Source organism: Pseudopipra pipra, chromosome 3 (assembly GCF_036250125.1).
Source record: "Pseudopipra pipra isolate bDixPip1 chromosome 3, bDixPip1.hap1, whole genome shotgun sequence".
NCBI classification, from domain to species: Eukaryota; Metazoa; Chordata; class Aves; order Passeriformes; family Pipridae; genus Pseudopipra; species Pseudopipra pipra.
Genome location: NC_087551.1, coordinates 7,853,869 through 7,873,927, shown reverse-complemented (window position 1 = coordinate 7,873,927; position 20,059 = coordinate 7,853,869). Strand labels below are relative to the sequence as shown.

Here is a 20,059-nt window from a genome sequence, read left to right as displayed (position 1 = left end):
TTTGACAAGCCTATTTTAGCTTTAAGGAACAAGGTGTATGCAGTGATGATCAGATGAGTTTGACAAGCAAAAATTCTTCAAAATACTAAGTTCCCTGTGTGAAAATAGGCCACAGAGCAGAGGAGAAAGATTTTTGTATTATCCTTACGTAAGGGGAGAGATATAAACCTAACTTTTGTTAAACACCAAAAATCCATAGAGCACCAACACCTTATTTCCCCACTTGTATCAAAGCTTCAGCTGAAGGTCTCAACTTTTTAAACACTAGGCAATCAAATACAAGAAACCAAAATTCTTTCTTTCTGGTATTATGAGCAGATTTCCACACACACCACCCCCCCCCCCCCCCAGTTTTCAGTTCCTGAAAAGTTGAGGCAACTGGTCCTTGGGGGCATGATCCATACTAACTTGATCTTGTGTTGCAACTAAATGTGCAAAACTTCACAGAACAGTGTTAGAATTGGAGATATAATGAGTTTTGGCCTGACTCAGTACAGTTTGCGTGCTCTCAAATTCCAGTGAACCTGGATGGGATCTGAAGCCTTTTTATCACACCTGGCCTCAGCCTTTTTTTTTTTTCTACTGTCAATTAGTTTTGCTGATCTATTTTTGTTTTAGTATTATTTCTTTTTATAGACATGATTAAAAGCAATTTGGAATAATTCCAGTATTTGTTGTGGTGGGTTTGCCTTGGCTGGATGCCACCTGCTCTATCACTCCCCTCCTCAGCTGGACATGGGAGTGAAAATATAACCAAAGGCTTATAGGTCTAGGTAAGGACAGGGAAAGATCACTTACTGGTTACTGTCAGAGGCAGACTCGACTTGGGGGAAATCAGTTTAATTTATTACCGATTAAATCAGAGTGGAATAATGAGAAATAAAAACCAAATCTTAAAAGCCTTCCCCCCCACACTCCCTTCTCCCAGGCTTAACTTTACTCCCGAATTCCTGAAATGCAGGCATTTTTGCAGTCTCCTGCTCTGATTTGTCATATTCAAAGTGTGGAAAGTAAGAACACTTTTGTGTCCATCGCTATTTCACAGATGCAAATTACTCAGAAATGGTAGTGCATCACATAGAATGCTGCAACTGCTCTCTTTTACCAGATAGGTCAAATACATTAAATATAGCCATTCTGGACTGTAAAACTTTTAAAAATCATTGAGTGACTTCTGTAAAGCTTAATGCATGTTGTAATGATGTCCAGGGATCTTGTGAGTATTTCATGTCCTGTAAAAGTGAGCTTCCAAATCAATGTATTAACTTCACTCCTGAGCTGGAGGCGCTGTAGTTGCCCAAGCTCAGGTTTCACCCTCAAACACCAACCTAATCAAAGAGTCCTGATAACGCTTCTGTTTTTCTGTGCTTGCTTCTTGAGCTTGCTTTGCCAGGCTGGAGTTACGTCATGCCCTCTGGAGACTGTGGTTCAACTCCCCAGTCACATCCCCTTTTCTTGAGTTAAAATCCTGGTTTGCCTCCCATGCCAGAGTAGCACAAAAAGGAACCATATTGGGATGAAAGACCTGGTACTCATTAATATTCAGGGTGAAGTATATATGTAACTTAGGAAGGATTGTGCCCTACCATTTATTTTTGCTGATTTGGAGTGTTAATTTTACAGTCTTGATAGAGAGGTAAGTAGTTTATAATATTACTTAGTTATATACAGTCTTAGTTATGAAATGCTACTTACAGAGATCTTCAGAACAAAGCGGGTTTTTGCAGAAAATCTTCTGTTACAAAATTTGCAGCTACTAGATCAAATAAATTAGGCATCCCAAACTTCCAGTTAATTCTTTGTGTCTGTATATTTAATTTCCACTAAATAAGCTTGAAAATGGAAAGTTTTTTGTAAGGTTTGTGTTTTGCCAGTCTTTATTTGAAAAGTCATTTTTTAATGATTGTTAATATTATGAAATGTTTTACATAACCAGGGACAATTTTCCTTTTTCAGAATGGTGTGAGAGTTTTCTGTTTCTTACAGAGATTCTAATGTTCTTTTTTCTTTGAAGTCAAGTAAAGCAGGTAGATGCTTAGCAACTCTGATATTGAAGCTATATATATATGTATCTAGCTTTGGTTAAAACATTGTGGATCACTTTGTGAGTGATTATTGGAACCAGAGTGAAACCAAGTAACTCCTGTTTCCCAGACTTGAGTTCTGATTAACTACCTTGTACTCTGTCTTTTGCCTTTTTATCTTAGAGTAAAATTGACTCCAGCATTTTGTGTTCCTCAGTGGCAGTTTCAAATTGTAAGAGAATGATTCTTTTCAGAATCTTCAAAAAGTCCACAATTTCTTTTCAAATGTAACAAAAAACCCCCCCAAAACCCTAATTAAAGAAACAGAACAGAAGTCATACAATGAGTGTAAATATTGATATGCTGTCATTGTAAGCTACAAGTCCTACTGGGAAAATTTATGTCAAGTTCACTTTAAGTCCTTGCACTCACAAGAAGTCAAATGAGTGCTGAAAATGCCCTGTAACTCAGTAAAGATTTCTACTTGACCTAAGGAGATTTAACCTTCCAGGGTGATCTCAGCTACCATCCAAAATGTATCACTGAGGGTGTTTTTTAATCTACTTTCTATGTTCAAGCTTTGTCAATACTTACACTGAACTTTGAGGAGACTCTCTGGACAGCTCATTGTATGAAATATCAACAACAGATGTAATTATGATAAAAAAAGGGACAACTGAGGTGGCTTTTAACAACTGTGCCTTTTCCCTCTGGGACTTATTAAGTGTTATACAAACAAGACTCTCTGGCTGCCTTTGCTTGTATTGGGACTTGCAGTCTTTTTTCAAAATATGCTATCAGTTTTGTTTCATTGTTAATATTTTTTTTCAGCAACTTACATTTACCATGTAGCATGATAATTTTGCAGGGTTAATTACCTGTGGAAAGGAACAGTTTGTTCTGAAAAATTACCCTGAGCATAGAGTGTGATCCGATGTGCTCTGCAGATTGCAGATGTGTTAGATAAGACTGATTAAAGAAAATATAAGAGAGCTATCACATCAGAACTGGCTTTTCTTACTTAACATTTAGCCTTCTGTGGAGCTGACCACGGCCTGCAGCTGAATCTGTCTTTATTAGCATTGATTATGTGCAAGCCAAAACAGCCTGCATGATTATACCATAGTTGGATTTGAAATAATAACAGGTATTGAAGACAGGGAAGACTTGTAGTATTTTTTTTCACTTATGGAAGTGGAGGAAAGAGTTCTGAGCAGCATGTAAGGCTGCTGGAGTAGAAGATTTATTTTGCTGAATCCTTTCTACCCCATTTTGCTCCTCAGGGCTTTGAACTGTGATTAGATCTGTATCTCTGGCAGTTAGTTATTCAGGGCAGAACTGTTCCTTGAAGCTTCTACGAAGCTGGAAACAGGGGAGTAGGGTATCTCTAGTGCTCTGTGTGTGCAAACCCACAGCACAGTCTCAAACACAAAAACAGGCTTATTACCTATCACATGCAAAATATGTTTACCCTGATATGTTGAAATCACTACTACAACAGGTCTCAAGGGCTCCTTGTCCCCTTTGTGTGCATGTGTTATTCCCACTGTTGATGATGGGAATTAGCTATACACATGAGGAGGAGGATATACCCACTGGACTAAACTTAGACAGCAGGGAATATGAAGTTCTCCAGCTATTAGGTGGGGAGAACTGCACAGTTTAAGCATCACTCCCACTTGGCTTGTCACCTCTGCATTTTGTGATATTTTTGCTAAGGAAAGGGTAGTGGAAGTAGCAGCTGGCAAACATAATGGTAGCACAGTGCTACCTTGATGCAAATTGCAGCTCAGAGCTGCAGATCAAGCGTGGCACAGAATTCTGAATGATGACTGTGAGCTGTTTTTCTGGAAAAAGAACCTGGTAAAAGCTGACTGTCACCTGCAGGATTAATAAATCGTTGTCCAGAGAGGATTGCTATCATTTGTGTTAATTAAGATATATTTTCAAACTTGTTTCTTTCAGTTATTACGCCAGATTTCATCTTGAGATGTAAAGTTCTTTGAATTACAGGGATTTATTGTTCCTCTTCCAGTACTATTTGGATCCTGATACCTTCAGTCACATAAGTGGCATTTATATACATTAGATAGGTCTGGACATAAATGGTGTTGGACTTGACATGCTCAGGTTTTTCTGCTGTATAAATAATTGCATTAGAAGTGGGAAGGAGTAATAGCGTAACATAACACAAGGGTCTGAGAATGGTTTAGCTTATAAATGTTTGATCTTTGGTTTTCTGGGCTTTTTTTTTCCCCCTTCATTTTCTGAATCTTCTTTGCTAATCCTGGGTGGAAGCTGTCAGGCGTGGGGCACTCCAGAATGTTTAGAGCTCCTACACATTTCCAAATTGAGAACTGTGAGAGTGTCATCTTTGCAAGAGAAAAGCTCCCTCCTGTGGAAGAGAGGAACCTCTGCTGTGACAGAGCAACGACAAGGGCATGATGCTGTGATTTTAAATTAGGAGGAAAAAGGGCCACAAGCACAGTAGGGGGTTGCAAATACTGGAATTGAAGCCCCTGCTTCCTCTTATTCTTTTTCCTGAAGTAAATTTTTCACATTTTTATGACTTCTTTCTTAAAATTTATCTCATTTATAACTGTTGGCTGTGTGTAAGCGAAATTGGATAGTTTAAATAATATAACGTGGCCAAAGTGGAATCTTTAGTGTTAAAAGGGGTCTAAAGCAGCTGACATTTATACAGATTTTGCTTTCTGTAGCTCTTTGATGAAAAACCTCAGTATTTTGGTCACTTCTGTGAATTCCAGCTTGTAGAACCTAAGTTACATTTTTTAAAATTATTTTTATTTTTCCCTTCTTTAAGTTTGATGTTCTGTTCTGAAGATCTGTGTCAAAATGATTTTGAATCTTGCTGTGATCGGTGATCCTTGGCAAAAGGCTCTGCTGAGCTCCAAGCCCTGTCTGACTTGGAAAATACAACTGCACAGAAAGCATAAAGATGAAATTGTGATGGAGGAGCTGCAACTAGAACTCAATATCAAATTTCTGCTAGAAACAGTATTTTTACCTTTGAGCTGAATATGATTCATGCTTGTGATCTGAAGGTGGAAGGCTCTAGCTCATTAGCACATTAGCAAAACCTTGAGGCATTTACTTCCATAAATGCTAATGTTATTCCCCTGAGAATGAAGCACTTGGGGGGGGGAAGGGGGAGGGAGGGAGACAGATCTTTAGCATTACAGTGGAGTTTTAATTTTCCAACTCGAATTCATTGCCAGATGGAGAGGACTGAGACAGCACAGAGTGCACTGACCCGCTGCAGAAAACTGCTGCACTGAGATTGAGTACTGGGATCCTGTTCACTGGCAAAATGGGAAATTGCCATCCTGTTCAGAGCTGCCTGAGTTCTAGCTCGTGGCACACAGCAGCAGGGACAATACTTTGCTTACAGAACTGTGTGATTTGGCAGTGATATGTGATGGTGAAGTGAGATTTGGTTCTGTCTTTAGAAATGTTATGGTGATGTACCTGCTCATTTCAATACAGTTTGGAGTTATCTTGGAAGTGGGGAATTGTTGCACTATTAAGGAAGTAGTATCCTCATTTATAAGAACTGTCAAAGTTCTGTACTTTGGGAGAACAGTCCTTATGATCGTGCATGTCAAGAAATGCAAGCTCCTAAACTTGTGGGGAAGCAGAAATCCTCAGGAGGCTGCATGAAATGAAGGCTTGAGTCAGGGTCATGAGGGATACTGGCAGAAATGCCCTATTAGTGAGATTCAGTGCCGTTGGAGCTCCCTGGATCTCCTTCTGGACCACAGAGCACTTGCTGGCTGCTGCTCTTCAGGTGCCAGTTTGGATTAAAAGAAACTCGGCAACAGCAAAGGGGAGTCCCTTTTGCATATCAGCACTTGCACCGGGTTCTGTGAGACTGCGGTGTGTTTGCGTGGGAGGAGAAGTGGCCTGTGCAGTTACAAATGGGATGGGGAGGCTTTTCCATGTGGCTTACAGCTCCTGGGATTATAAAGTTCCTTCATGGCACACTTCCCTGGAGGGATTTAAAAGACGTGTGGATGTGGCACTTGGGGACGCGGTTGAGTGGTGCACTTGGCAGTGCTGAGTCAATGGTTGGACTCGATCTTAAAGGTCTTTTCCGACCTAAATGATTCTACAATTCCATATTTCCTCTTAGTAGCTCCATCTAGTGATTGCCTGGAGTATTTCTGATTGCTCCTTTTTTTTTTTCATTCTGGCAGGTTTTGTCTGGTTTCTTAGGAAATTGAAGCTTTTGTTGAGCACACTTTGTCTTATTCTTCTCCTTTCTCTTCACCCCTCCACCACCACTGTTAAATGTTTTTCACGAAAATCAAAAGAAAGGCTGAGTTGCTTTGAGTTTTATGAAATTGCATATCTGAACAGAGTACAGTGAATGAAATTAGTGTCCATAATGACAGAGAAAGTGCATCATGAGTTGAACAGTAATATTAAAACACTAGGGAATCCACAGGAGATGGACAGGAAATTAACCTCCGTAAGTTCCACGGTTCATTGTGATGTACTACCAGGAACAAAAGTAAATTAAAATTTTACTATGTTTTTAGTATTCACATGGCAGTGATTTCTGTGAAGCAATTGCTGGAAGAACATTGCTTCGAACCCCTGAGTCCTCCACAGTTAATTTTCTTTTACTGGAGCTGTGGGAATTGAAATGATGCTAAAAATACAGAGAAAACTTACAAGAGCTCAGCATTTACTCTTGACTGTGATGACTAATAATTTGTACCTGCTCACTTTAAATGAAGTCTTGTTTGAAAATTTGTAGACCATGGATGAAACAGAATTTCAGAGAGATGTTCTGGTGCTTTTGCAGTAATTTAAAGCACTGTTTTGGATTACCTGATGAGGATTGCATTAAAGCCTTGTCTTCCTCCAGGAATTCTGCATCAAAGGAGTTACACAGGACGTAATTCAAAGCTGTTCTGAGATATGATAGCATACTTTTTTCACAGCATCCTAAGGACCATTATGTAATTTAATTTTTCATTGCCATGAGTTTTTAATAAAAACCTAGAAGGTAAGAAAGAGATGAACTAAAACTGATTCCACCTCTTTTTCTCCTCAACTGAAGTTCTCTGGTATAAAATAAAATATAAAAGCCTGAATCTTGTTCAGCAATGAATCCTGCTTGGCTGAGCTGTGCCAGTGTCTACTCAGAGTACTTCCTAGTGTCCCGTGAGTGGTGCTGCTCCACAGGGTATGGATGTGCTCAGTTGGTATGCCCTCTGTGTAAGAGGCTTAAGGCCTTCCTTACTTATTCCATACTATGGAATATAGTGCTGCTTCTCCCACCCTCATTACATTAAGAGTTATTGAATGACTGGGGGCCTTAGAAATTCTGTAAATAGCTTCTTACTGCAGAGCCTGCAGGGCAAATGAGTAATAGATTGAACAGCAGCATGTTGAGAGAAGAGAAAACCTTTTCTGTCTCTCCATCACAGATGAAAGACAAGACAGAGGACACTGGGGGATGGTAGGTAAGCAATGACAGGATTCACTAGCAATTGCTGACTGCCTGGAGAATGTTCTAGTGAAAGATGAGAAGTTTGAGATTAGTATGAAATCTGTGGAAAGTTACTGACACTGAGCTTAGTGAGCCAGAAGCTTGAAGCTACTTACCAATAAAAACCACGGGAAGTTCTGTAGGAGATTTTTAAGGTTAGGAGCAGTCTTTCTAGCACCAAGAAGTGGTTCTAGGACCAAGAAGTATTAAAGGTGACTGAGATGGAGACTACCAAAAGAGATTTTTTGGGGAGTTCTCTGGTATTGCTATATTTTGATATGAAGGCTCCTAGTGAGTGTTTCCCACATTTTCTGTGGGCCAAAAGCTCAGCATCTTTGAATACACCAATATTTTCCTGTTTCTGTCTTGTACCATGACTCCAAGCTCATGCCCCTCCAACGTTTTCCCTTTAGATATCTGGACAGGAGATGGTGTCTCAAATAATGCATGATACTTCATGGATTTGTAGAATGGAGTGTATGGAAAAAATCATGTACTTAGCTCTCCTAGTTATGGTTCTCCAAGAATAAAGGCTATAGGAGGACTCCAAGGTGGCTAATAATCTTGTGCTGTTTGCATCAAATCTCAGTTCTGGAGCTATGTATATGGCAGCATTCCTTCTTTGCTTCTTTATTTATGCTTGAGGGCTACTGCTGCTGGCATTGCAGGGCTGAAGAAGAAAGAAGCAAGAATTGATAAAGTTTTTTATTAAAATAAAACAAAAAACCTGCAAGAAATTTTTCAGCTCTGTAAGCTCATTATGTTGTAGGAGCAGCTAAACAAGACAACACCAGCCATCTGGATGATAGAAGAAGAAGAAGAAGAAAATATTAAAGCCTGTGTGGAATGTGTCCAGAAAAGTAACACCTGGCCTGGCTGGATAGCTCGGAACCTTATTCTGTATATAAATGGAGTAATAAACTTACAAGAGAGTTCTGCCTGGACAAAGTCTGTCTCCCATGGATTCACTCACTGAAAAGAGTGCTGAGTGAGGGACCTTTGCTGCATTATGTAATTGATTCTCTACCTGTTTGTAAGCAGAAAATGGTTTTTTTTTGATCCCTGGAGAAAAATAAACATTTTGTCTATGATAGGGTAAATGATCTGTAGAGGAAATCTTTTTCACTGTATTTAAAATAAACAACCTCCCTCTAAGTATTTCCTCAGTGAGAAATATTAAGTATATTAATTTGTATTAGAATGGTTGGGTGTACGTTCTTACAGTTCTGTTTTAAGCAAGGGCAGTTCATTCACATTTTAGCATATTAGGGCAAATTTTTCTCTCCTGTTAACTCCATATGTTTGGGTGGAACTTTGTACCAGGAGTGCATGTGGACTTTTAGTTTCTTAACTATCCACCTCGAGGATAGCAAAGTTCAGTGCAAGCACTGTGCATTTGAAAACGGAGTGATTAGCACATTTATATCTGACTATTGCCTTGTTCAGATAAACAAAATGTTAAAAACCTCTTAAACAGTGTAGATGCATGAAGCCTTTTTGTTTGTTTGTTTGTTTTTGTTTTAATGCTTTTAAAGCTGTGGAGTTCAGTCACATATTTTCCATACAGAATAGGTGTGACTTCAGTTGTATTTTCATACCCTGGTACTTCTTGCATTTGCTCAGCTTGCCTGTAGATGTCTCAGAAGCCAGAACTAAAAATTATATAGTTAATTTAAAAAAAAAAAACCAACCCAAGCCAGTAAACAAACAAAAAAAAAAGCACCAACTTTAGACTATATATTCTATACATAGAATTTGCCACAGCTTGTTCTCCACAATAAGTCTGAAGTGTGGAAGTACCTTAGGTGAATCTGTTGGCATAGAAACTTAGAGTGTGCCATCCATCACAGTCAGAAAAGACTGTATGTTGTGATATTGCACATTGCTGCCACTTCTCTGCAGACCTTCTGTGGTTCACATTAAACTCATAAAGATTCAGTTCAAGCTTCTGAGAACATTTGGTCCCTGTAGCACATACGCTGTAGCTTAATTCAGATATTACTGACGGTGTTGTCACAGTCACTCCTGTAACAGCAGGAGGCTCCTGACCTTGTCTTTACCATGCTGAGAATGAGCAGAAGGTCCAGGTTACCTCCAGCACAGTCAAATGGTTCTTGTCTTCATCATTATCAACTGAGAATTTATTGTTGCTTCTCTAAGGATTGTTCAAAGGCTGCAGAAGTTACTGGATTGAATACCAGACTGTTCCTTGGTACTTGGGATAAAGGGATTAGGAGTGTCTGTTCTCTGGTAGAGGAAAACAAAGGTGTTACAGATAGCATATGAAGCATGTGTATATGGATGGCAGCAGTGAGACTCCAGTTTGTCTGAATGAGCGAAAACAGAATATCAAAGCCATACACTTGGTCAATGCAGATGTGCTGCTATGAGTTATTTTGTTAAATTTAATATTTTTGGCATCAAAATTGAAGAAAAAGTTGTCATTGCTTTTGAGCCTTGTCTCCAATGAAGATCTGTTTGTATCTTTGTACTCATACCTGAACTGTGCAACTCACTGCAGGTCAATAGATTATAAACTCCAATGACTGCAGTGGGAGAACTCACAAAACCCTATGGCAGAGACAGAGAAACAAGGCAGAGAGGACTGGTTTGGTTCTTCCTAGGTTGATGCAGCCTTGTGTTCCTAAGGCTGAAAGCCAAGGCTCACAGGGATTTGAAGTCTTAAATGCTGGTGTCAGGAAGAGGAGGAAAGGAAGCAGTCCAAGGAATGCTGGTGAAAGCTGCCAAGCATGCAGCAGGGAAGGCCTGTAGGCAGGAGTGCCTGCCTCTCCTAGCCAAAAGTCTGGAGTAGTTCCACTAAGGGGACTTTCCAATCATTGCTTTGAGGACCTAAGGGAAAACATGAATGTTGTAAACTCATTATACTGCTTCTTTGTGCTTCAGGGTTGACATAGATATTAAGGCAATGTTCAATGCTTTGAATTTTGAAAGTCACAGCTCTTGTTTCACATCTCAGAAAGAGGTCAGCATTTACAACGTGCCACATCCTTATTTCATCAAAGCTTTGCATGAAGACTTTAAAAGAATAGAATGCATAGCCCATGCATCAAAATTTTACAAAGCAAGTTAGGGAGATGCTCTTAACCAAGTGAGAAAGAACTTCTGCTGGTATGCAAAAGCCTTGTATTACAAAACTTACCTCTTCACTGTACAGAAGTTCTGCTCACATCTTACATACAAAGAATGTTATAAATGAGGTTTTCTGGAACTCTGCTAGTCTGGAATCAGTGACGGTCACTGCACCTGCAAGCCGATGGACAGAGCCTCAGCTGAAGCCAGTGAAACCTCCCTACCATGTGTTAGTAGGGCATGGAGACTCAAGCAGTAATATCTCTTTCTCATAAACAGTCAGATGGTAGGAAATACCAAAGCCTGTAGTAGCTGCTCTAAACCTTGTGCAAACTCTAATGATCTCATACAAGCCCTATGCAGGATCACAGCAGTAACAACCATGACTAATAACTTGCTCTCAAATTCTGTTAGTCAGCAGTCTGAAAGTGCTAACTTGCTACCTCTAAATATAGATGAAAAAGTGACACAAAGATTTGGAATATTTGTTTCAATTTTTTCTTATGAAACTGACAGCTGGACACTTCATGAGAAAAAATCGTGAAGTCTCTCAGGTATGAAACCTCCAGCTATGAGTGTTCAGTGGTTTCAGCTGGATTGTCAGCACTTTCTGACATATATATTTAAGCTTAGTGTATTGTGTCCTGAATTTTTGGAGTTCTATACAAAAATGGAAGTATTAATTAGAAAAAGCTGTGTAAAGAACAAACTCGTCTGGATATTAAATGCTGATGATTGAATAATGCATCAAACTGTCACAGCAACAGTTTTTTAGTGACTCAAGCTTTATGAATATTTAACAGAGTTGTCCTGGATGAAAGAAATCCAAAACATTACTTTCCAGGGAACTCCTAAAGTCTTGGGTCTCCTTTACTAGGAGCAAATGTTTGCTTTGTTAGCAAAGGCCTTGATGAGCAAGGGGAAATTGATGGGATTATTTTGCTTTACATGTGTGGAATATCAGCACTGGTGGTGTGGATGTGAACAATCTTCTGTTTAAGAGTAATGAAAATCACATTTCTGTATGCTTAAACCTCATCTAGGGGAGAGTGATATAATGCCTGATAAATTCCATTTACACCTTCCCTGAATCTGCCATTAACCAGTCCTCATCCATTCTATCACTGCCATTGTCTGTAATAGGGGTGCTGCAATCCTGGGCAGTGATATTCAGCCTCAGGACATGGACCCTGCAAGACACAGTTTCTCTTGCTGTTCTCTCCTTCCTTTCAAAAACAACTCACCATCTGCAGACTCTTTCTTGACCACCCTCTGAACTGAATTGCTACAGGACTTGCTGGATGTGAGAAAAGTCATTCCCTATTTGTCATTAATATGGGAATGAGTATTTGCCTTGGGAAGAGCGTGCTTCCAGCTAGCTGAGAATAACAGTCCAACTGTGCCAGGATAGGCTGGATTTATTTATTGTAGCATTTCTTAAATACTGGAGAGCTAGAACAGGCCAAGGATTTCATGGAAGCTGAGCTCAAAGGTCCATCTTAAATGTTTTAATTTTACTAGGACAGAAGTTTCTCTGCTAACTATGTATGATATGTATTTCTTGTCAATGTGCTTTCCATTCATATGTACAAACAAAATAAACCAAAATATGCCAATTGTTGCAGAGTAAAATCACTTTTCTAGCAGTGCAGAGATAGAACTGATTGACAACTGGAAGTCTGGAGTCATTAAAGCACTTTATCTGGAAACTTCTGCTAAAGTGCTGGCAGTAGCACTTCTCTCTGAAATGCAAATTTCATTTCAATTTGTTCAGTTTTTTCATTTTGAAGAACTCTTCCTAGGAAGAGTCTAGGAAAGAAGTTAATGCAGAAGATTATTTCTAGAATTTAATTTCAATAAAATTTTCCTGTGTACTGTTGCCTTGGAGTGGAGATGCAGCTGGATAGCTCACCATTCCAGTGGGGTATTCCATCAGCCCTACTGGCAGGCTCCTTTGTCTGTAGAAACCTGCAGCCAGTCAAGCTTTTTGATTCAATGGAATAAAATATTTCTTTGCTTTTTTACTTTTGCCCTAAATCTCTACTTTCCACACTATGTTATTACAACAAGCTGCGTGTTAATAAGCTCTACTGAGTGTTATTGCATTAATTAGAAATAGGAGCTTTGGGTGAACAACAGGAGGTACTTTGAACTGGATTCTTAGAAAGCACTGGCTACACAATCTCTGCTGTTTGACTCTCTAAAGCTATAGACTTTTTTAATACAGTATTTTAATCTCATTTAGGTGGCCATAGTAGAGAAGAAATTGTTTAAGTCCTTTATTACAAAGATCAAAAGTCATGGTTACCATTTACATACACAATTTACAAATTATTCACAAAGGGGAAAACGGATATGCAAGAACTGGTGGACAGCTTACTTCAACCCAAGCTGGGGGAGGGACAAGTGTAGTTGTTTTCTTGCTTTACTTTCTTTACTGAAAGAAAACATACATTTGTTTTGTGTTGCCTGTTTGTGTTAAACACTGATCTAGTGTTTATGTAGCACCTTTAGTTATAACCATGCAAATGCTTACATGCTTATCTTTATTTGAAAGAGTGCAGTGCATGTGTAAATTGTGCACTGGGATCTGCACCCTTCACACTGCTGAGTGTTTGTTGGTCAGAAATCCTGTCAGTTTTGGTGTAATACAGTGGTCAGGCTTGAAAATGTTGATTTGTAGGATTTTACTGATTTGAGCAACGTGTCATTAAAACAAAAACTGACTTTACCATCAGAACTTAAAGAACTAAACTAGGTATGGCTGCTGTATCTCTCAAGAATATTACATGATCTTAAGATAGATCTTAGCCATGTTGTTAGATGTCTTTGATACCACAATTGATTTATTGCTTTTCCTTCATCACATCTTTATACCATTTCCTAAAGCTATTTCAGAGACTGGGAAACTTAACAACAAAGAATCTATTTTGAGAGATGTGGTAAATTAGCAAACTTCACAGAATATCTTACAGCACTTAACAAAAGGGAGAATGAGTTTCCAAATTCCTTGGTGTGAAAGCACAATACCAACAGTGCATTAGCTGCCATTTAGCTAAACCTACAAACATCCATATTTTGAATTTTTTGCTGTCCACTGGGATGACATGTACAACAAAATGCTTGAAGGAACACACCGATTTAGGAGCAAACACAAATGTAAATACAGAAATCACCAATGTGATGTTGATCCAAATCCTAAGCAATAAAGCAAAACACTTCACAAAAGTTGTTACATCTATGGGGAATAATCCAAATACTTACAACAGTATTATGGTGGTATGACTTTCTACCCAGATATCAGATATTCTTTACCATAAACTTTTCAGTATTCTCAGGGTGACAGATAAAGAATGTTGCAGATGCCATGGTAAACTTAAAACACAGTAATAGGCAAAATATTTTAGTGGCACCACCTGTATATACAATGTAGTTGTTGGAACCTTATGGACAAAGCAACCTTTCAGTATGCCTTTGTTAAGGCTTCTTGCTGGTTTAAAAAGGTAGATTTTTCTTTAGGGAGATTGTCCAGCAGTTTTGGTTTCCCATCTCTTCAGTGGAAGGTCTCTTTGTTGATCCACATGAGACTGCGTGTTTCGTTTGGTTTGCATTCATACTCAATGCTGCCAAAGCTGTTCCCCCACTGGCAATGATCCCGTTTGTGGTAGTTGTAGAATTTGACTTGCCAGACTGTTTCAAAAACGCCAATGTCGTTGAACTGCGAGGAAGAGGGAATATCAGTGTTAGTGAGCTGATTCTTTTCTTGGTTTGTCTCTCTTGATGAGAAACAACACTTGTGAAACAGAACATAAAACAGCTGATGTGGGGGTTATTGTTCCTCCAATCAATAAATCAAAGATCTGTACAGCCTGCTTAAGAAATCAGAGAGTCTTTTATGCTTAGGCATACATAAAACATGAAGGATCAGATTCTGCATGTACTGTCCTCTTGCACTTACATCTGGGCAAGGCAAGGGAGTAAAAATATTCCAGTTCTCATATAGATAAATGTTGCTAACAGCAGGAATCAAAGCTATAACCTTTCTTAAAATGACACAGCAGTAACTGGCCCAATGACCTCAAAGTGGCTTGTATATACTGTAGATCATATGCCAGTGATCTGCAGTGACACAGACCACCACTTTACCTTTATACCATACCTAGAGGCTGCAGTTAGGACTGGGAAGATTCCTTCTTTTGCTCCATCTGAAACCTTTGATACCTTTGTACTTTGGAGCCTTGTGTTTGCAGTGCCTTGACTGAAATGTGCTGCTATTGCACCACTTACTCCTTCCCTGGGAGTCTATTCCAGGGAAGGAGTTTTACGTGACAGCTGGACAGTTTTACGTGACACTTAGGTAAGAGAAGCTCTTTGTGCATTTCTGTAACTGCTGGTTGGACTGTAATAGTGCAGCTGAGTAAGAGAAGGTAGGAAGATAACCAGTGTGCTTAGCACATAAGTGTCTAATACAGTGAAGAAGTAGTGAGATGACTGCAAGTTGTCTGACTGTTCTTGCAGCCTCGAAGTGAATGAGACTATGCCTATAGCAAGTTCTGTAAAATAAAGGGTGCTTTTTTCTTTAAACCACTGCTAGACACCTGTACAACATCACAAAAACCTCAGCGAGGCCTTGAAGGACAGATTATGATTTCAGTTTTAATGGTGATGGAAAATGTGAGTTCCTATGCCTTGAGACATTGCAGAGAATCTGAAGTGGGGGTGTGAAGCCTGTGTGTGTGTATTGCTGTTGGTCCCAGTGGTATGGCTTGTTGATAGTGTTCTGTTGTTAGATTATAGTAGATGGTGAATTCACAGCTACTGAACAGCACTGTTCTTTACATTTTTCCCCTTTAAATATTTCCATCACTCACTTTAGTGACAGCTTCTTCACTTGACTGTTTTCCATTCCCATCATGTGCCTGAGAGCTGACCTTTTATCATCTGCCTGCTACAATCATACTTGCAAAGTCAATATGAAAGCCCTTTCACACAGGGACTCTTCCTGAGTTCCAAGAAAAACCTGCTGTATCCAGTTCTCTCAAAAAGACAAATTTGGTTTGTTTTCTTTTTCTAATTCAAGATATAGTTTGTAAGCTACTGCTGCTGTTTAATGGACATCATTTTAAACCTTCCCTCAGCCCACTGTGGTAAGACAAATTTAGCCTTGACAACAGCAGGAAATGCTGTGTGCTGTAAGTGAAAGGTTTTATTTGGCACTAGTTCCAAAAATTACCTTAAAGAGTAACTGAAATATTTCTGCCACTTCCTCTGACAAAAAGAGAATCAGATGTACATGCTATTTTATCTCTCCTATCAACTAAAATTCTAAGTAAGGACTTTTTTTCATTAATCATCTTTGATAGTCCCGATTCACTCATAATGCAAGATAGTAAAGGTTAAGCACATTGGCTATTACTATGCACACACTCAGTGTGGAAACTGAGGAAAAAAAAGGCATTTCTAATAACATTTGTAGGAGGTGATACAACACAAGAGCAGCATTAATTTCATTAATGTATGGAGGATGTGAATTTCAACAATACAGAGGAAGAAAACAAATTCCATCTTCCTTCAATGACCCAATTTGTTGAGCTACCCTGAGTAGTTTGACTGCTGTGGATTTCCAGGAGAAGGAAAGAATTAATTCCAGAGCTTTTCTACTACCGTGTGCCTCCCACCAGCCCAGTACTTCGTCACCAGAGCTCCCCTGAATTCCTGTGGTCCTGCAGCTGAATCCTGGCTACTCCACTGGGCCTGTATATCCTTCCCCAGGGAGGAGGGATGGCCCCACTCTTCACAGGTCAGACCTAGAAGTGTAGCTCCCTGTCTGCTCTTCTCTGTCAGCCAGTGCTATAAGTTTGAATAGTTATTTAATCACTCCCTTGGCATTTGCCTGCTGGGATGATTTGATGGCTAAATAGGGGGATAGAGGTCTGGTTTCTTTATTCAATCTCAGTCTGATTAAGACTAAAATGAGGCCCAGAGAGGTTTCTGACTTAGTTTGCACCATCTGCCAGAGAGTTTAGCAGTTGCTGGATAATGTGCATACTTGAGCACTCAGGTAACAGAAACAATTCCGAATCAGGATTGTTGTTTTAAATGTATAAACTCTGGCTGTCACAGATCAGATATCTACTAGCCAGTTAAAGCAGGAACAGAAAGAATTATTTGTTTAAAGTTTTAAAGTGGAAAGGAAATATATTCTTATGGATCTTTATGGACCTTCAATCATTCAGGCACTAGATTGCCAATATCAGACCATTTTTTGACTGCAGGACTGCCTTCATAATCTATTTCTAATGTGAATTCAGTTTTTATGCCTTAAATAATGTCCTTACTTCCCTATGATGCATCAGGATCCTGTCTGCTCTAGAAAAGGAAGTAGAGGCAGAAGTTCCTCATAGTTGAAGGAAACAGGAATATTTAAAGCTGTTTGCAATAAGCCCAGTTTTGAAGATTCAGGAAGTAAGCATTCGAAGCAGTTTTCAGAGTGGGGTATCTGAGGTTGGTTCCCTAAATCTGTTACGGCTCTGCTTGGCTAAGCAGCTAAATGATGAGTTAAACATGTAAATCCCTGTTGAGTTGCCTTTATTTAATACTTAGAAGTATCAATTGTGGACATCTAAGTCTGTACTGAGGAACCTATCTATCGAGATCAGATCCTACAAGGGATTGAGAACCTGCTTAATGCTTGAAAATCCTATTAGCTTCATGGTCAATATCCCGGGATTTGATCTGTAAAAACAACTCTTTGGGCAAATATTGTGGCTACTCATTGTGATGCTTCAACAAACCATCTGAGAGCTTGTATCTGAAAATCAGACCCTCCTTACGTTTCAGTTGTGATTGGACTCAGTTTTCTCCATAAGAAAAGTTAAACTTCCAGATTTTCAGAGTTCACATCAGTGCTGCATTAAGGATAAAGGTGACTATCAAAATAGGGATGCCTTAGTCAAAGCAGATGGTTTTTTGGGAATGTTGCCCTTCCACTTCCTGATATAAGGACACTATGAAATATAACTACAGTGCTCAACAATGACATCCAGCAGCCCTGTTAAACTTGTTGTGAAGTAATACCACGTGTTTGGTTTTCTTGGGTGTTAAAAAGAAGTGGCTGTGTAGAAAAGTGATTAACGTGTACAGATACTTCAGGGTAGTCTTTCAACCTAAGACTATGAAGTAGTAACTGTTAATGTGATGTGGGTCTCCAAAATTTAGTTAGGCACACTGTAATTATTAGAAACACCAAACAGAGATGGTACAGTTCTTATTCAGAAGGGGATTTCTATGCTAAGCGATGGTTCCAGAAAAAAAACCAGTGAAGATCAAGACGAAATCTTGTGTGCAGCCAGCAGATGTGAGAAAATGCTGAAATCTGGTGGGCTTGGAAAGGTCCTAAACTTGTATAAGTGGGAACAGACCCTTAAGAGAGCTTCAGGTGAAGATGGTTTACTGCCCTGATTACCCTTTTTGGTACAGAAGACATGGAATAAACAGCAGAAATCCCTCAAAACTGTAATCAGGAGAGGGGAAAAAAAAACAAACCACCAAATCAAAACAAATCTCCCTCTGCATGCCGAGCATACCACACAAAGAGTAGTGTGGAAATCTGCCTGCTGCTCTTCCTGTCCTCTGTCAGCTCTGCTGCCTTATGGGCTGGAGCCTTTGTCATCTCACTTTGGGGCCATGGATCCTCTCTTTAAGATTGGGGTGAGGAGCCACTTGAATAAGAACTTAGGTTTGTGGATGCAGATAATGGAAGCACATGGGAAAAGGGAGAAGATGGCCTTTGTCTTCTCCCTTGTGGGACCTTGTTCTCACACATGTTTTCAGTCTCTGGCAGGTCCTAAGGCATCCTGCAGATGACAGGTGGAAGGGGAGAATAGTCACCCCTTGTGCTTGGGGTATGCTCTGCATCATAATAAAATGGTAGTGCTGGCAGGAAGAGGGGTCCCTGTATGCCAAGGGATTGGATTTCTAGCCAGGGAACTTGGTGGGAGTTGGTTAAGTCCTTCAGAAGAGGTGAGAGGTTCAGCTCACAATTCTTTCTGCCGCAGGACCACAAAGGGCTTTGCAGGTCTCTCGAAAATCCCCTGCTCCTCCCTGGCCCTTCCTGCTCTCTGGGGAGAGAAGGAAGCAAGACTACATTCTGGTCAGCAGCCTGATTGACACAAAGCAAGAGGAGGCTGCAGCAGCGATCAGACTTTGCCCTGGAATATTTCACCTCCACACCCTCTTTGGGAGTCAACCCCCTGCTGCCCTCCATTGCCCTCCCATGCCAGGCTGGGAGGTATACATACCTCCATGTTGACCTGGATGGGCTGTCTCTCCCCGCTCTTGGTGTGGGGCACCCCTTCTGTGTCGTAGATTCCTGTGTAAGAGGCCACTTGTGCATCCCGCGATGTCTCCTCCAGGGGGACATTGACACCCCCGATGCCCATCGTCCTGCAAAGAGACAGGATCCAGCCTTTCATCCCCGTATGTCCCCTTCCCTGGCAGCTTGGAGCCAGCACGTGGGCTTGCAGCCTGGCAGCCTCTGTGCTGGGGGATGCTTCAGGGATTTTTAGCAGACCTGTATGTGCTGCTGACTCACTGGGGCTCCTGAAAAATGTCTGGGCTCTGTAGGCACAAAGGGAAGGAGTAGCAAGGAAAGGCAGGAGGGATCTGATTTCCAGTAGCTGGGGAGAGGTCAGTCGAATCTCTTCCGCAGGGCTGCCCCTCCACCCAGAGCTGGTTCCCCATCTGGTCCCAGACCCTGCTTTGCCAAGCTGCAGCGAGGCTTGGGCATGCTGCAGGGGCTTCTTCCTCCGGGAAAAACCGCGGGGAAGGAGGGAGAAAAGGAGCTGGACTCGAAAAAATCTCCGGGAGAAGGTGGGGAGAGAGAGGGAAGGAAGCGACTCCCAAACGCAGCCTCCCTCCCTCCCTCCCGAGCCAGCCAGGCAAACACCGGGAACAGCTGGCCGGGAACACAGAAACGGGGCCACCAAGGCAAAAAGGGCGGGGAGGCAGAAATCACGGCAATCCCGCGCTGTCAGCCTGCCAGGAAAAAACATTAAACCTCTAAAAATAAAGGGGAGGAGAGGGAGGGGAGGGCAGGGCAGGGTCGGGGGAGCCGCCCCGGGCAGGGCGGCCGCACTTACGTGGCCTGGACGGTGCCGGGCCGGAGGGACACCTCGATCTTGTACTTGGCCCCGGTCAGCAGCTTGATGGTGCGGTTCTGGCCGAAGCGCTGCCCGTCCACCTTGAAGTACACGGCCCCGTCGTTGGGCTGGATTTTGAGGGAGACGCTGATTTTCACGAGGCCGGGGATGTCGCCCATCGCTTGCGGCCGGAGGGGGGGCTGCGGGCTCTGCGCGCGTCTCGCCCCCTCCGCGGAAAAGGCGGCTTGGACGGGAGCGAAGGAGAGGAAGAGGAGGAGGGAGGA

The 20,059-nt window shown here is 41.0% G+C and overlaps 1 protein-coding gene across 1 annotated transcript; it reads right to left on the bottom strand.

The window, feature by feature from the left end:
• Positions 1-12,899: 12,899 nt before the first annotated feature.
• CNRIP1 (cannabinoid receptor interacting protein 1) lies at positions 12,900-20,059 on the bottom strand. Its single transcript, XM_064647604.1, has 3 exons — positions 19,776-20,059; positions 18,936-19,080; positions 12,900-14,353 (listed from the first exon to the last, which is right to left on the bottom strand). The coding sequence occupies exons 1-3, from the start codon at positions 19,952-19,954 to the stop codon at positions 14,189-14,191; spliced, it is 489 nt and encodes a 162-aa protein (XP_064503674.1). The 5' UTR covers positions 19,955-20,059; the 3' UTR covers positions 12,900-14,188.

What these genes read in the sequence shown, in the direction of transcription:
- CNRIP1 (XM_064647604.1), bottom strand. Translation starts at nt 19,954, where the DNA reads ATGGGCGACATCCCCGGCCTCGTGAAAATCAGCGTCTCCCTCAAAATC. An exon ending in CCCGGCACCGTCCAGGCCAC is followed by an intron (nt 19,081 to 19,775) that starts GTAAGTGCGGCC and finishes GTCTCTTTGCAG; the next exon opens with GACGATGGGCATCGGGGGTG. An exon ending in CCATCCAGGTCAACATGGAG is followed by an intron (nt 14,354 to 18,935) that starts GTATGTATACCT and finishes TCTTCCTCGCAG; the next exon opens with TTCAACGACATTGGCGTTTT.